At 52.4% G+C, this 17,151-nt stretch overlaps 2 protein-coding genes across 2 annotated transcripts; both read right to left on the bottom strand.

The window, feature by feature from the left end:
- Window positions 1-154: 154 nt before the first annotated feature.
- Window positions 155-2,128, bottom strand: LOC134006830 (cysteine-rich venom protein pseudecin-like). Its single transcript, XM_062445896.1, has 6 exons — window positions 2,000-2,128; window positions 1,715-1,805; window positions 1,158-1,300; window positions 955-1,043; window positions 648-730; window positions 155-413 (listed from the first exon to the last, which is right to left on the bottom strand). Exons 1-6 carry the CDS (start codon window positions 2,108-2,110, stop codon window positions 277-279), a joined length of 654 nt encoding a protein of 217 aa, XP_062301880.1. The 5' UTR covers window positions 2,111-2,128; the 3' UTR covers window positions 155-276.
- Window positions 2,129-3,557: 1,429 nt separating this feature from the next.
- Window positions 3,558-17,106, bottom strand: lrp12 (low density lipoprotein receptor-related protein 12). Its single transcript, XM_062486885.1, has 9 exons — window positions 15,927-17,106; window positions 12,510-12,566; window positions 11,726-11,861; window positions 10,867-11,069; window positions 10,151-10,587; window positions 7,213-7,407; window positions 6,361-6,830; window positions 6,115-6,247; window positions 3,558-5,837 (listed from the first exon to the last, which is right to left on the bottom strand). The coding sequence occupies exons 1-9, from the start codon at window positions 15,997-15,999 to the stop codon at window positions 4,863-4,865; spliced, it is 2,679 nt and encodes an 892-aa protein (XP_062342869.1). The 5' UTR covers window positions 16,000-17,106; the 3' UTR covers window positions 3,558-4,862.
- Window positions 17,107-17,151: the final 45 nt, after the last annotated feature.

Below are 17,151 nucleotides of genomic sequence, written 5' to 3'. Positions count from 1 at the left end.
GTCAGCAGAGCCATTCTGTGCAGACGAGCTTTTACGGGTGTTGCTTCACTCCATGTGTAGTACCATTGTGATATCGGTATGCCTTACTACCCACAGTTGCACTACAGTAAACACATACAAAAAGAATGTCCGTTTTTTTTAATCATATTAAGCAACCTCACAGTTTAATAAAACTCATACCATTGTAGACAAGAAGCCAACTTTGAGATGATTCAAAGTGATAACACATGACACACACTGTTAGCATCTTGAGGCCATGAAATAGATGTCCTATTTTCAAGCTATTGGAATTATTTCACTGTGGCATTTACAGAGGGCAGGGCAATTGTCAGACACCCAAATGTTTGAACACCCCGCCTTTGCTTTAAGTGCTGCACAGTTGGGATACTTGTTGACGTAAGGACAGGGATTGGCTGTAATGAAACAAGAAAGTCAAGTTAATTTACAATTCCCAAAAAGTCTATATCTATAGTAGCTAATGTGCATTCAGATATGCCATATACATCATATGTACAGTATATATAAAGTATATATAAACATAAACATATATATAGTATACAGTAATATCACTATTACTCAATTACTATGGGTATGAGGTAATCATACTATAGGGCAGGTTTTTGCTAAATGTATATCATGTAACTCACTGCAAAGGTTGTTTTCACATGCATTGGGACACCTGGCACATGGCGCTCCGACCTTGTATGGTCGCACTCCTCTGAAATTCCCACTGTTAACGAAAGCATTCAAAGGATCACTAGATTAGAACTTCCACCCTCTTGATTACACCCATGAGAGGTTTTTACATTAGGCGTTTTGACACGTGCTACACATAAATGATACTTGACTTTTCAAATGTCAGTTTAAAATATGCTGATGAATTTATTGTCGTATTATGTGGATCAGAGTGCATGTTCTAAACAGCTTGTGGAGGTTTGCGAAAATGTGACTTACGCTCGGTAATAGTGGCAGCCATAGAAATAGACTGAGCCTGGACACAAGGCTACTCCACAGCCAATTTTGTAAGAGCTATTCCACACTACCTGTATCAAAGGAGAGGCAAGATTGGGCTGGCAGTTTTTGTTTATGTCGAGGCTTCCCTTTACATGTTCATGAAGTCCAAACAGAATGCCAGGCATTCATCAGAAGGCTGTTACCTGTGTGTAGTGACCAATGGATTTACCATTGATTGAGCCATTAGGATATAGGTAATTAATGACTTCACTGTGCCAGGTTATGACAACCTTCGTCCACGCAGATGATGCAGATGTTTTTAAGAGGTTCTCGCCACATTCATAGTCTGTTCATCATGGAAATGAGAAAAGAAACACAAAAGTACATAGATATACAGTGTATCCACATAATAATGTAATATATACATTTCTTGGTATACTCTAGGAACACTGTGCCTATAGAAAGATGTTGGGGTCCCAGAATTTTAGGTCATGTGATTTGTTGTTTTGACTGATTGGTTGATCATATCTCTGTGATATTCAGATGCCCAACTGATAAGTGAAGTGAGCCATCTGTTAACCAAGCTACTCAACTGTATGATTGATATGCATTATGTAAGTTAAATATTAGTAATTTAGCAGGTAAGTACTGGGAGTACCTTGAAATCATACAGTACCCTGTAGAGTGGGTAGATATATCAGTGAAAAAACACCAATGGGATGAGTGAAGATGTTTTAATTTATACGTTTATATGTTATACCTCCAATCATGCGACTGCTGGGTGGACCATGAGCCATGGAACAGGTATCAACCCATGCCTGAGCATTGGCTGCAGCCTCCTCACTCCAGCTCTGCAAGGTACAAACAGCATGCAAATGATGGGTCGGTAACGTTTGGTGTTGACCTTTTGAATAGTTACCCATCAAAATCAAACCAACCAATTGTGTGACAAACACAACTGTGTTTGTACATAAGTAAAGATATGAATATCAAGTCACCGTCGGTTCAGAAGGACTAGTATGAAACTGTAGACATGAAAGCTTACCATCTTGAGCATGTCACTTGCCGTAGGCTGAACAGCTTGCCTGAAAGTGTTATGCTGGTCAAGGATTTCCGTCTGAACTGCTGTGCTGTTTGTGCAAATGTCTACACACATATTTGAAAATATATAAAAGCCCATCAACATTTCTTAATCTACATTGAATCATAACCAGTATGGGGTTTCATAAAACACATGATCAATGCAACATTGAATGCTAATTAATGTTGGTCAATTTATGTTTAATTAAACAATAAAATAGATTATTCTAGATTGGGCATTCTGTATATGATGATATGAGTACAGTGAAGTCTGGTGACTATAAGTTGCACTTACTTGATCGCTTAGGACAAAAAAGAATATGAAAGAAAAGAACCAGTTAAGTCAGAACACAACTTCATCTTGCACATTAGTTACATACAACTATCGTATTCTGTGCACTCTATTATTAGTTCAGTGTCTCAAAGATTGTTTTTATACAAAAAAACTTTACACACCACATTGCATGCAGAGTGAACTCTGTGCATTGTCAAGATGCAAACCACAAGCAAAAACATGTTTCCGGAAGACACCTAATGAACGATAAAAAACAAGAATATAATATAATAATAGGCCTGATATGGATTTACATTGAGTTCTCTTTTTTCTTGTTTTTCTTGGTATTAATAATGTAAATTGAGGCCGTGCTTAAAATTCAAGATTTGATTACTTGCCCAGCAGAGTTTGACAGCAGAAAGAGATCCAGTACCTGTGCAGGGATCCAGCACCTGTTCAAGCGGTTGGGTGGTTTGGTAGCCTCCTTTTAAAGCCTTCCCTCAACCTATATTATTGGTCCGACAATAGTTACTTTTGGCAAACTAGTTTTAAGAACCGTTGGAAGGTGCAAACATGGAGTTATAATCCTAAGGCCAAGGGAAGGGCCGGACCAACCCAATAAACTAAACATTTGTTCGGGGTCCCTCCCAAAACATTTTTTTTGTAAAAAAATATAATTTGCCAATCAAAGGGCCCCATACACTATTTTAGTTTACGACCCCCAAGTCATCTTCTGACATTGCTTTGCTACCTGCAAAAAGCTCCCAAATTATAAACTGGCAAAAGCTTTCTAACTATAAATTTACTCTAAAATGTACTTAAAAGTATGGCGACAACGTAATTATCCACAAGTAGATGCAACGACGTAGGCTATTTATCCAGAAGTAGACATCACACGACAGTCTCCTTAGGCAGGTTCTCCATGTCCCTTTCCGCTCGCCATAGCTGTGTACTTCTGTGTTCGGTGTTTACTTCTGAGATACTGTGTGTGACTAGTTTAACGAGCAGCAACACACAACCTTTTTGGATGGCTGAGCGTTTAGGGAATCAGGCTATTAATCAGAAGGTTGCCGGTTCGATCCCCGGCCGTGCGAAATGACGTTGTGTCCTTGGGCAAGGCCCTTCACCCTACTTGCCTCGTGGGGGAATGTCCCTGTACTCACTGTTAGTCGCTCTGGATAAGAGTGTCTGCGAAATGTCTAAATGTAAATGTAAACTTGTAGGAGGAACACACGCACACACCCATTAGCAGGATGAATGTTTTATTCATATCTTTAGTGCAGTAAACAGTTATGTTTATATACTTTTTTTCCAACACCGTACCACTTAACAAAAAATAGCACAAGACAATTTGGACATGCATCTCCCAAGAAGAAGTAACAGCTACTGAAATTAACAATAATAATAAATATAAATATACACACTCACACAAGTCTTCTTAGTACCAAAACATTGAGGTTACCAAAATAGTAACAAAACAATAAATACATCAAACATCGCTCGATGATGTGACACAATGTTTAGTCTTCAGAATCAGATTCCGTTATTCTCTTTGTTTTGTATAAATAAAAGCTTGTTGCCGTGACGAAGCATGACGAAACCGGCTGGTATCGTCCAACAGAATGGCAGGAACACTGTCCATGGAGGTGAAACCGACTAATAAGAAACTCCAAATAGCAGGGCAGAACTGTACCGACCAATGAGGTCCAGGGTGCAATTGCACCTGCCAGGAGCTAGCCAATCATGTTAATCACAGCTCACATGACACGTGACACACAGTACCTTCTCTCTCCTACTGGATCTCTACCTCTGGTTTTCCCAGTCAGTCTCCCAGTACCTAGTAGGGTGCAGGTGTGTGTTTACAGAGGAGGATGTGTTTGCAGGTGTGCGTGTTAGCAGGTGTGTGTGTTTGCTAGTGTGTGTCTCCTGGACAGTGACAGGCTGTCTGACCTGACCAACCCCTGCCCCCCCCCCCTCCCAACACACACACACACATTTCTCCTGACATACACACACACACTCCAAAATGTAATAGGGTAGTGGGGGGGAGGGGGGGTCACGGTTCCCAGGAAGTGACATCACCAGCAGCATACAGGAAGCATGACAACAGTCAGGAGGGCAAAAATATTCCACAAGTTCCACTGAGTTTCCCAGGGGGACACTGTTTAAAGTTGCACCAAAGGGGGACGATATTCATCGTCGTACCGGCCGAAACAGCCTGTTCATTTGTCGTACCGACAGAGATCCAGTCAATAAGCGTACCGAGGGGAGATCTGAGGTTGTGGCGTTCGGCAGGGTGGAGGGAAGGATAGGAGGTGGAATGAAGGCTGGGGGAGGGAGGGGGGGGGCATCAGGCCGGTAGCTAACCCAGCCAAGCAGCAGACTGTTGGGGTAGTAACTTGGAATGACCACCAGGGGGAGACACAAGGACAGGACGGAGTCAACAGGGGGCGTTTTGGAGAGGACCTTGTGGTAAGGACAGCAGGAAGCCCACCAGGGGGGCACAGGAGGGGGATGTAATGACTCAGAGGAGCCACCGGCGGGGCGCTGTGCTCTAACACAGCAGCAGGAGCTCGTCGTCGCTGCTCTCTGTCTTCCCTGTGGCCTCTAGACATGCATCAGGGATCCGGGCCGTGTGGACCATCCCGCAGTGTTCACACGGGCCGTCTCTCCCCCCCAGCCTCCCCCCGCACGCCCGCCTGCCCCCTGCCTGGGGGAGGAGCCTGCGCTCCAGCAGCGGCTGGCAGGCCTCGCTGACGGAGGAGGCAGAGTCCGAGTCTGAGGCGGGGTCGGAGGTCGGGATGAGCAGCTCCACGTCGTCCTCTTCCTCCCCCCCCCGGCTCCCCCCCCCTGCCTCGCCTCCTCCTCCCCCATGCTCCAGTTGCCTCAGAGGGCTGTGGTTCTGGGGGCTGTGGTGGTTCTGGGCCCGGCCCAGGGAGAGGCCCCGGACCCAGTGCAGGCTGCGCGTGACCAGGCCCCGGGCGCTCTGGAGGCCCCTGGCCCCGGAGGAGGCGAGGGAAGCCTGCGGGGGGCCCCCTCCTCTGGGGGACTCGGGTCCGAGCGGGTCGTCCACCACCACCAGGGGGCGTGAGCGCTCCCGGTCGCGCTCTCTCTCCCGCTGATCCCGGCCGGGCGCCGGCGCCACCGAGCTGGCCGTTACCAAGACGATGGCCTCCACCGCCGACGTGGGCGGGGTCTTCTGGGGGAGGGGGGCCGCCAGCCCTCCCCCCACGGCCCCGACGCTAGCGTCGCGCCGCTCGCCCTCCGTGTCTGTGTCGTCTGAGTCTAACGGCAGCAGGCCCCGGTGCGCCCCGGTCCTCTCCGCCGGGCCGATACCGGAGCCCCCGGTGTTCCCCGTGCTGTCCTCCGGGTCGGACGACACCAGCGCCAGCGAGCCGGAACGCCGCGAGCGCGTGAAGTTGAAGAGGCGGCGCCACAGGTTGCCGTGGCGGCCAGAGGTGGGCAGGCGGATTGAGGTGAAGCCCAGCTGGGAGCGCACGGCCAGGCGCAGGTTCTCCAGCACAGATGCCTGGAGGAGAGGAGAGATGGAGGAGAGAGAGAGGGAGACAAGTGATGTAGGGAGAGAGGAGCGATGTATAATTAGAGGAGAGGATGTAGAAGAGTAGAGGAAGGATGGAGGAGAGGAGGGATGGATATAGGACAGATGAGAGAAGGAGAGATGCAGAAGAGAGAGAAGAGGAAGGATGAAGGAGAGAGAGAAGTGATGGAGGAGTGAAGAAAGGAGAGGAAGGGTGTAAGAAAAAGAGGGGAGGGATGTAGAAAGGAGAGATGTAGGAGGTGTGTACCTGGTTCCCGGAGCAGACAGGGAAGTCCTCCACAGGGGGGATGAGTCCCTGGGCGATCAGCTGACCATACGAGGGCGGAGCCTCTCTTCTCAGCAGCTCCGCCTCCACGCGGGACAGCTGGGTCTCAAACGACCTGCAACAACCAATCCGAATGCATCAGACGCATGGAATTTCAGATACGCAAATCTACAGTCCTTGGTCGGGTTTGCGTGTCGATATGCGCGTGTGTGCGCGCGCAGCACGCACCTGCGCTCAAACATCCTCAGCGAGTACAACTTGCAGGTGCACCCCAGGGCGATGACCAGCAGCAGGCCGCAGATCAGGCTTCCGATCACGGCGGCCGTGATGACGCGCGTGGGCACGATCACCGGGCAGCTCTCCTCGTCGCTGCCGTCGCCGCAGTCGTCCTGCGCGTCGCACACCCAGCTCTCAAACACGCAGCGGTTGTTCTTGCAGTGGAAGTTGCCCGGCTGGCAGAAGAAGCAGTTCTTCTCGTCGGAGCCGTTGGGGCAGCGGTTCTGGTAGTTGCAGCGGTCCGAGCGCGGGTAGCAGGCGCCGTTGCGCGAGCAGGGGAACTCGTCGTCCTGGCACGCCGAGCAGTTGAGCTCGTCGCGCCCGTTGGGGCAGTGCCAGTAGCCGTCGCAGCGCTGCTGCTCCGTGTAGCAGCCCCAGTTGCCCCCGCACGGGACCTCCCACGGCAGGCAGAAGCCCTCCACCTGGAGGGGGGGGGGAGGGAGGGGGGTGGGGGAGTAGAGAAGCGATGAGGAAACGGTTGACCAAAAAGGATTCAGACTATATCGATGACACATGAGAAGTCAGGAAAGGAGAGAGAGAGGATGGGTGGGCGGGCGTGAAAGATGAATGGATGAATGGATGGAGGGCAAAATCGAGGATGGATGGAGAGACAGAGACGAGGATGGCATTAAGGAGAGATGGAGGGAGGAGTGAGATGGACAGAGTCAGACCTGGTTACTGACACATGATAAGTTGAGACAGGAGAGAAGAGAGCGAGAGAGACGGAGAGAGAAAGACAGAGGGATGGATGGAGAGAGAGAGACAGAAAGGAAGGGAGGGAGAGAGAGGAGGGCGAGGTCAGACCTGGTAGGTGACGTTGAAGCCGCGGGCGGCGTTGATCTTGTCGGCATAGAAGTGGACCCTGAGTTGCCCTGACGACGCTACCACGGCGACGGGGGCGCGGGAGTCGAAGGCGGTGAGGACGCGGAGCAGCCGGCGAGGGTTCTCCTCCAGACCGTCATACACCTTCACATAGTCCCCGTACCCTGTACCGTCCAGCTGCACACACACACACAAACACTATAAGTCACAATATCACAATGACCCTACCTTCTAACCCTGACCCTTGTCTATGTAGTCACAGTACTTGTTGACCTGGCATCTCAGTATCTGAGGGTTAAATTACCACATGACCCCTCCCCCTGACCCCACAGTAACCCCTCCCCCTGACCCAACAGTAACCCCTCCCCCTGACCCCACAGTAACCCCTCCCCCTGACCCCACAGTAACCCCTCCCCCTGACCCCACAGTAACCCCTCCCCCTGACCCAACAGTAACCCCTCCCCCTGACCCCACAGTAACCCCTCCCCCTGACCCAACAGTGACCCCCTGACCCCACAGTAACCCCTCCCCCTGACCCCACAGTAACCCCTCCCCCTGTCCCCACAGTAACCCCTCCCCCTGACCCCACAGTAACCCCTCCCCCTGACCCCACAGTAACCCCTCCCCCTGACCCAACAGTGACCCCCTGACCCCACAGTAACCCCTCCCCCTGTCCCCACAGTAACCCCTCCCCCTGACCCCACAGTAACCCCTCCCCCTGACCCCACAGTAACCCCTCCCCCTGACCCCACAGTAACCCCTCCCCCTGTCCCCACAGTAACCCCTCCCCCTGACCCCACAGTAACCCCTCCCCCTGTCCCCACAGTAACCCCTCCCCCTGACCCCACAGTAACCCCTCCCCCTGACCCCACAGTAACCCCTCCCCCTGACCCCACAGTAACCCCTCCCCCTGACCCCACAGTAACCCCTCCCCCTGACCCAACAGTAACCCCTCCCCCTGACCCCACAGTAACCCCTCCCCCTGACCCAACAGTGACCCCCTGACCCCACAGTAACCCCTCCCCCTGACCCCACAGTAACCCCTCCCCCTGTCCCCACAGTAACCCCTCCCCTTGACCCCACAGTAACCCCTCCCCCTGACCCCACAGTGACCCCCTCCCCCTGGCCCCACAGTAACCCCTCCCCCTGACCCAACAGTGACCCCTCCCCCTGACCCCACAGTAACCCCTCCCCCTGACCCCACAGTGACCCCCTGACCCCACAGTAACCCCTCCCCCTGACCCCACAGTGACCCCTTGACCCCACAGTAACCCCTCCCCCTGACCCCACAGTAACCCCTCCCCCTGTCCCCACAGTAACCCCTCCCCCTGTCCCCACAGTAACCCCTCCCCCTGACCCCACAGTAACCCCTCCCCCTGTCCCCACAGTAACCCCTCCCCCTGACCCCACAGTAACCCCTCCCCCTGTCCCCACAGTAACCCCTCCCCCTGACCCCACAGTAACCCCTCCCCCTGTCCCCACAGTAACCCCTCCCCCTGTCCCCACAGTAACCCCTCCCCCTGACCCCACAGTAACCCCTCCCCCTGTCCCCACAGTAACCCCTCCCCCTGACCCAACAGTAACCCCTCCCCCTGACCCCACAGTGACCCCCTGACCCCACAGTAACCCCTCCCCCTGACCCCACAGTAACCCCTCCCCCTGACCCAACAGTAACCCCTCCCCCTGACCCCACAGTAACCCCTCCCCCTGACCCAACAGTAACCCCTCCCCCTGACCCAACAGTGACCCCCTGACCCCACAGTAACCCCTCCCCCTGACCCCACAGTAACCCCTCCCCCTGTCCCCACAGTAACCCCTCCCCCTGACCCCACAGTAACCCCTCCCCCTGACCCCACAGTAACCCCTCCCCCTGACCCCACAGTAACCCCTCCCCCCTGACCCCACAGTAACCCCTCCCCCTGACCCCACAGTAACCCCTCCCCCTGACCCCACAGTAACCCCTCCCCCTGACCCCACAGTAACCCCTCCCCCCTGACCCCACAGTAACCCCTCCCCCTGACCCCACAGTAACCCCTCCCCCTGACCCCACAGTAACCCCTCCCCCTGACCCCACAGTAACCCCTCCCCCTGTCCCCACAGTAACCCCTCCCCCTGACCCCACAGTAACCCCTCCCCCTGACCCCACAGTGACCCCCTCCCCCTTGACCCCACAGTAACCCCTCCCCTTGACCCCACAGTAACCCCTCCCCCTGACCCCACAGTGACCCCCTCCCCCTGGCCCCACAGTAACCCCTCCCCCTGTCCCCACAGTAACCCCTCCCCCTGACCCCACAGTAACCCCTCCCCCTGACCCCACAGTAACCCCTCCCCCTGACCCCACAGTAACCCCTCCCCCTGACCCCACAGTAACCCCTCCCCCTGACCCCACAGTAACCCCTCCCCCTGACCCCACAGTAACCCCTCCCCCTGACCCCACAGTAACCCCTCCCCCTGACCCCACAGTAACCCCTCCCCCTGTCCCCACAGTAACCCCTCCCCCTGTCCCCACAGTAACCCCTCCCCCTGACCCCACAGTAACCCCTCCCCCTGTCCCCACAGTAACCCCTCCCCCTGACCCAACAGTGACCCCCTCCCCCTTGACCCCACAGTAACCCCTCCCCTTGACCCCACAGTAACCCCTCCCCCTGACCCCACAGTGACCCCCTCCCCCTGACCCCACAGTAACCCCTCCCCCTGACCCCACAGTGACCCCCTGACCCCACAGTAACCCCTCCCCCTGTCCCCACAGTAACCCCTCCCCCTGTCCCCACAGTAACCCCTCCCCCTGACCCAACAGTGACCCCCTCCCCCTTGACCCCACAGTAACCCCTCCCCCTGACCCCACAGTGACCCCCTGACCCCACAGTAACCCCTCCCCCTGACCCCACAGTAACCCCTCCTCTCCGGGCCGTGAGCGCACCTTGAAGTCGGTGAAGCGCAGGATGACCTTGCGGTGGTCGCCCGTGTCGATCAGCCAGGTGCAGTTGCTCCCGGGCGGGTAGAAGTCGGGGTAGTTGGGCGAGCTGAACGTCCCGTAGAAGTTCCGCAGCCACTCGCCGCAGGTGGGCACGTCGCAGTCGATTTCGTCGCCCAGGTCCTGGCAGTCGATGCTACCGTCGCACTTCAGCGACTCCGGGAGGCAGGTGTAGACGCGCGTGTAGCGGGACAGGCAGGGGAACTGGTTGAAGGCGCAGGGCTGGAAGGAGAAGGTGGCGGAGGGGTTGGCCTGGGAGCACAGCTCCTCGTCCGAGTTGTCGCCGCACTCGTCCATGGAGTTGCACCGCCACGAGTCCGGGACGCACTTCCCGTTGGAGCAGTGGAACTGGTCCGAGTCGCAGCTCGACGCCTCGGGGCGCCCTGGGGGAGGGAAGCGCGCGGAGGACACAGAGAACACACACACACACACAGAGAACACACACACACAGAGAGAGAACACACACACAGAGAACATACACAGAAAAACACACACACGATGTTTAGTGTGATGGACCAGGACATCAGGAATACCATGATCCTTGTTCTCCATCCCTCCCTCCCCCCAGCCCCCTAACCACTAAATGTAGTACCCATCAATCCATCCAGCCCTCCCTCCATCCCCAGCCCCTAAATGAAGTACCCATCCATCCAGCCTCCTACCAGTGATGTAGGTGAGCCGGAAGCCCTTGCCGGTGAGGCTGTCGTCGGAGTGGAACTTGACCCAGACGTGGTCCTGGGAGGAGATGTAGGGGGCGGGCAGGGTGGAACCGCAGGCTCGGAACCCGTCCAGGTTCTTGTAGCTGCCGATGGAGAGCCAGTCCAGATCGCAGCGGCGAGAACTCTGCAGTTCAAAGTCCTGGAAACTGCAGGAGGAAGAGGAGGGGGGAGGGGAAGAGGAGGAGGAATGAGTCAAAGAGGAGGAGGAATGAGGCGAAGAGGAGGAGGAATAGTGGTTATACAGGACGATCAATCCAAGAACGTATGGATCTGCTCTCAAAACAGCCCTAACAAACGTTCTCTCAGAATCATGACCATATTTGGACATAGATGGATGCCTTCTCTTAAATAAACCTACTTCCTGCGGAACACGACCACAAGAGGCTATTTCTGTGCCGGTAACCATGGACACAGAGTAGAAGTGACTAGAGCAGGTTGTTTGCGTGTCTGGCCCTCATCACAATATCAACAAAACCACTCATAACACAATAACAATAGGTAGAAAAACACAAACACTGTTTGTGTACGAGTGTGTGAGCATGTGTGCTGTGTGTTTGTGCGCGGCGTGTGTGTATGTGAATGACGACAGAGAGTGCAAGGCTGTAGCCACAAGGAGCTGCTGTGAGCAGGCTCTTCAGAACGGAGTGAGGGCAGACTGATCATGAGAGGAGAGGAGAGAGAGAAGAGAGAGGATATGACAGGGACGAGGAAATGAGAAAGAGAGGACGTGAGGGAAGTAGAAGAAGAAGAGGAGAGGAGAAGAGGAAGAGAGGGGAGGAGAAGAGGAGGAGAGAGAGGGTACCTGATGGTGATGATCTCTCCGGGGTTAGCTCTGATGTTCCAGGTGCAGTTGATCCGGGAGGGGTACTCGAAGGGCCATCCTGGGGTGGTGATCACCCCGCTGGAGGACCGCAGCTGCTCTGGCACTTCCCCGCAGGCTGCACACACACACACACACACACGTTAGCACAAGATCATAGCTAAGGGATCATTAAAAAAAAGTAGGTGTGACTGACTAACTGCTCTTCTCCTCTACACGGTACTGGCTCGACCAGCCTGTCACTCTGGTACCCTGAGGGTTTTAGGTAGGCTGTCCATGATGGTTCCAAGCAAGCTGAGGCAATAGCAAACTACAAAGCAGTACCACAGTTACCAACTGCTACTCTAGCTAACTGCTACTCTAGCTAAGTTGTACTATAGCTAAGTGGTAACACAGTTAACTGGTACCATGGTTACCTGCTACTTTAGCTAACTGGTACCACAGTTAACTAATACTCTTGCTAACTGGTACCACAGTTAACTGACACTCTGGCTAACTGGTACCAGAGTTAACTGATAATCTTGCTAACTGGTACCAAAGTTAACTGCCAATCTTGCTAACTGGTACCAAAGTTAACTGCCACTTTAGCTAACTGATACTCTAGCTAACTGATACTCTGGCTAACTGATACGCTGGCTAACTGATACGCTGGCTAACTGATACTCTGGCTAACTGATACTCTAGCTAACTTGTACAATAGCTAACTGGTGCTGTAGCTAACTGTTACTGGCACCACAGAAGGCTAGGCGTGTGGTTGTGAACTCACCGTTGCTGATCCCTGATACGTAGACATTGTCACTATGCTGGGAGCCCACTGCAGAACCTGCACAACACAAACAAGTGAGGAAGGTGTTCATTTCTGAAAGTAGTTCAGATAGTGAGTTGAGTTCATTGTTGATTGTAAACCAAATACATCTGTCTTTGCTGTAATTAACGAGCCAGTGTGGATTCTGGGTTTGTGTTAGTTTGTGTTCTGGGTATTGTGGGTTAATGTTTGTAGTCCACAGTGACCCAGTGACTTGGATGGCTACGATTGCTTCCTGGGTTCATCTTTCCATCCTGTCTGACCCTGTCAGCACAGCTGGGGTCAGAACCCAGAACCAGGGTCACACATTCTTCCTTCCCCGCCTCCCTCTGTTCCCTGCCTCCCTCTGTTCCCTGCCTCCCTCTGTTCCCTGCCTCCCTCTGTTCCCTGCCTCCCTCTGTTCCCTGCCTCCCTCTGTTCCCTGCCTCCCTCTGTTCCCTGCCTCCCTCTGCCTCCCTCCCTCTGTTCCCTGCCTCCCTCTGTTCCCTGCCTCCCTCTGCCTCCCACCCTCTGTTCCCTGCCTCCCTCCCCCAAGGTGAGGAGGGTGTAATTACACTTGGAGAACACGAGAAGCCAGGGGACTCTCTAGCACGGAGACAGGAGGAAGAGCCACACTGACACCAGGACCCGTCATGAACTGGTTCTGCCCCGGGCTGAGGGACAACATCAAAGCCAGCCGCAGAGCTCCAGCTAGATTCACATACCCTCTGCCTTCTTATTAGCCTGCACTGTGTGTATGAGTGTGTGTGTGTTCATGAGTGTGTGGGGTATGAGCGTGTGTGTGTATGAGCGTGTGTGTGTTTATGAGTGTGCGGTGTATGAGCGTGTGTGTGTTTATGAGTGTGTGGTGTATGAGCGTGTGTGTGTTTATGAGTGTGTGGTGTATGAGCGTGTGTGTGTGTGAACTGAGCTGCATGGTAACAGCCTAGCCCTGTGACATGTTCTAACAGAGACCTGTGATGTGAACCTGCCACGAATCAGCCCCCTTCATCCCCTCCGAGGACAGAGGACAGGGAGGGGGGGGGGGGGATAGGAAGAGAATGAAAGAGTAAAGAGAGAGCGGTATATGTAGATGTACCGGCGCGTTTTGTAGAAACAGTAGAAAGACGAAAGAGAGAGAAGAAATGAGGGATGAAAAAGCGAGAGACCGAGGATAAAGACAGACAGAGATAAGAAAGAGAGCGAGGGGGGGGAGGGAGGGGGGGAGAGAGAGTGAGCGCGCAAGAGATATATATATATATATATATATATATATATATATATATATAGATATATATATATATATATATATATATATATATATATAAGTCAGGACAGACCAGTCCTAGCCTCTTCGCTACCAGCTAAGCATGAAGAACCTCACACTTCAACGCTTCTCTCAGCCCCTCTACACAAGGCGGGTTCCTATGGCAACCACAGGGCCTTGGACTGGAGGTCAGAGACTGAACGTTCACCTGAGGGTGAACGGAGCAGAACAACAACAACCCTTCTGTCCATTTTTCTCACTGGGATGAGACAGCAAACAAACGCTATCCGTTGCAGAGGTGATAAGAGTAGGCTGGCAGCTTCCAGCTAGCATTAGCGCCAGCGTCTGTTTTCCATGGCCGGGTTAGCCGTGAGCTAGCCCCTGCTCCTCTACAGGGGGCCCTTTCCCCCTGAAGAATGGAGGGTAAAGTTCTAGCCATGAGTTGACCAATGAATCAACTCAACTGTATTGACAGGACACTATGCACACTGGTTGTGGATGGAACAAAGGCGTTAAGGTTACAAAGGCATTAACTTAGGCATTAACTTAGATGATTAACAACTCCTTCTTGTGGAGGGGGGGGGGGGGGGGGGGCAATGTTTTGATGGCCTCTGAGCCCCTCTGTCCCCATATAAAGAACATCTAGTCCTGGGGGCCAGGGGGCCAGGGGCTCCTTCCCCATTCACAGCTGACATACAACAGATGTAGGAATGTTTGAAAGCCCAGTGAGGAGGCAGGGGACCAGGGAGGAGGTAGGGGGGCCAGGGAGAGGCAGGGGGGGAGCAGGGGGGATACATGGACAGTGTCCTACTCCTCTCATTCTCTTCACCCATGCCCTCTTCCACTCTCCCTCTCACACCATCACTCCTGCCCTTCAGTCCTACCCCCCCCCCCCCCCCTCACCCCCTCCACTGTCCTTCCCACGGATGATTGCTCTACAGTAGCAGCTGACTGTAAATTATACATGGGGAGAGAGACCAGTGGAAAAAACTGCCTTGGCATGCACACACACCATGCTTGACTAGACACACACACACACACACACAGGACATTCCTTATGCTGGCTATTCCCTCCAGTCAGCAGGAGGTCTATAAGTACCAGGAAACAAAGTAAACAAGCTAACAATACATAAGATTTTACCAGCCGGCACAAACTCCTCCACTGCCATAATATCTTGGAGGACTGAACATGGAAGTCAGAGATGACACCATGGACTACACTGGCCTCACACACTCACCAGGGACCACACCTGGCCTCACACACACACTCACCAGGGACCAAACTTGGCCTCACACACACACACACTCACCAGGGACCACACCTGGCCTCATTCAAACACACACTAGGGACTGGTTTATCCAAAGTGACATACATTGTGCCTGTAGACAGTAGAGCAGAAAATTGAGGACCAGAAGTGGATTGTTCTAACAGTATTTTGGCAGCTAGAGTCAAGGAACGATATGCATTTACTAGCCACAACGCAAAGTAAGCACACATAAGCTACCAGGCACAGTGCAACTACAGTGCAGCAATAACATATCAAGAACATATCAACTGCAGTTTAAAGGCCCTTCACGTGCTCAAGTGTTTATACAGCAGTGACCATGAGTTAATGGAGTTAGAGGACCACCACATGACAGGACAGGACCTCTCCACCAATCCTGACGCACACTGCTACATCAACAGAGGGAAACAGATGTGGACGACACAGCGACGGTCTGAGCCCCCGCCCCCCCCCCCCCCCTCATCTCCAGCTGGCCTGGCTATCACAGTCACTCTGACAACGGTTCATGTTGTGCTCCTTAGTAATAACACTGTTTATTTAGCTGTTATTGATCCAAATCAACATGAATGATTCGAACGTACGACCTTTTGATCCGCAGTCAGCTCACTGAACTTAACGCAGCACACCACCTGTATAAACTGCATAATAAAAATTGTCACTAGATATAAAAATGCTATAAATTGTATAATTTGAATGTATCTCTGGATGTGTTTGACTCGTTGTTGATGTCTGGGATAGATGTTAGGCTGATTCACGTAATCATTCGATACTGAGTCAGTGTATGTGTGTAGTGTCATCTTTCTCAGGTGAGTACAGTATCACAGTATGGGAGTATGTTATACTTACCAGTGAATATGAATATAACCGTGGTTAGCGCTGTCCATGATACGGTCCTTTCAGAGGCGAGTGTACGGGCCATAATAGCAGCTCTGTTTCGTGTCCGGGTATAGCTGATATTTCTTGCCGTTTCCGTAACGTTAGCTAAGTAGGTAGCTAAATTGGTCTCAAAATTATGACTGTTTCTATACTGGTCAGCAATTCGACAATGTGTGCAAATCAAGTTAAGGCCCAAAGAAAGCTCTGTCCTCCTATAAAATAACGACACGAGCAAAAACAAGATACAGGGACAGAACGGTCTCTGTAGTACTCTGTAGGTTGGTTAGCTGGATGGCAGTGGTTTAGCTAGCTAGCTCTACTAGTAACAACAACAAAAGGAACAACACAACTATATTCTAGCTCACTGGCTAGCAACTACAAGCTATCTATCCAATCCTAACCCGATAGTCACTCTACCTTTAAATTACATCTGCGATTTCGTGCCCTATAAGATCCCATCTCGGTGTCAACGGAGCCTTTGTGTCTGGTGTCATTGTGCCAGTACGTAGCCCAAGACAAAAGGCATCGCTACCGCAACAGCAGCTGTACACTAGCTTGCGATACTGTTGTTCGTTGGTATGCTAACTAGCTAACTGTCGAGCTAGCTAGGCTAAAGACGGGGCTCTCTTTGTCAGTCCGATCAACGCAAATATGTGTATTATCTGCTACGTTTTCGAAGCTAATGAGACATTTAAATACAGTTAGCATTAGATCACGCTGCAACTATTATTGCAGGTATATTGTTCTAAACTGTAAGTTGCAAATATCACAAGTATACAGTAGGGCCCCCAAAACACTTAAAAAGACGCCTACACAGCCCCCGGTAGCTCAAGCCGTTCTACTATTCAAGCCGAGTACTGTTAGCTAGAGGCCGTTAGTCTCCAACGCACAGGCAGACCTACCAAAACATCCCTGAGAAAGGTATCCGTGAAATGTCAGTGCTAACTAACCGTTACCAAATTGCCGGTTAATGCATCGTTTCGCTCTCGTCAAAGTCCAAAATAACGGAAACGGTATCATAAGCCCTGTCGTAAGGGCCTTGGCTGGATGTACTTCGACAGCCCCAGCTACGCTTTGGCTGATCTGAGTGTTGTGATCTACAGCCGGGATATCGTCCTCCCCCGGTGGCTGGCTTTGCTCCTTTCACTCCCCCTCTCCATAATTACGGGGGGGGGGGGGGGGGGGAGGGGAGGGG

This window comes from Osmerus eperlanus, chromosome 20, assembly GCF_963692335.1.
Source record: "Osmerus eperlanus chromosome 20, fOsmEpe2.1, whole genome shotgun sequence".
NCBI lineage: Eukaryota > Metazoa > Chordata > Actinopteri > Osmeriformes > Osmeridae > Osmerus > Osmerus eperlanus.
The sequence above is the reverse complement of the archived record's forward strand: the minus strand, read 5'-3'. Positions and strand labels throughout refer to the sequence as shown.

Coding starts and splice junctions, on each gene's coding strand:
- LOC134006830 (XM_062445896.1), bottom strand. CDS start 2,110: ATGTGTGTAGACATTTGCACAAACAGCACAGCAGTTCAGACGGAAATC. Junction 1,301..1,714: donor CAGCAGTCGCATGATTGGAG/GTATAACATATA, acceptor CATGATGAACAG/ACTATGAATGTGGCGAGAAC. Junction 731..954: donor GGCTGCCACTATTACCGAGC/GTAAGTCACATT, acceptor TTTCGTTAACAG/TGGGAATTTCAGAGGAGTGC.
- lrp12 (XM_062486885.1), bottom strand. CDS start 15,999: ATGGCCCGTACACTCGCCTCTGAAAGGACCGTATCATGGACAGCGCTA. Junction 7,408..10,150: donor TGCGCTTCACCGACTTCAAG/GTGCGCTCACGG, acceptor GTGTGTGTGCAG/CTGGACGGTACAGGGTACGG. Junction 5,838..6,114: donor CTGTCTGCTCCGGGAACCAG/GTACACACCTCC, acceptor CCTCTCCTCCAG/GCATCTGTGCTGGAGAACCT.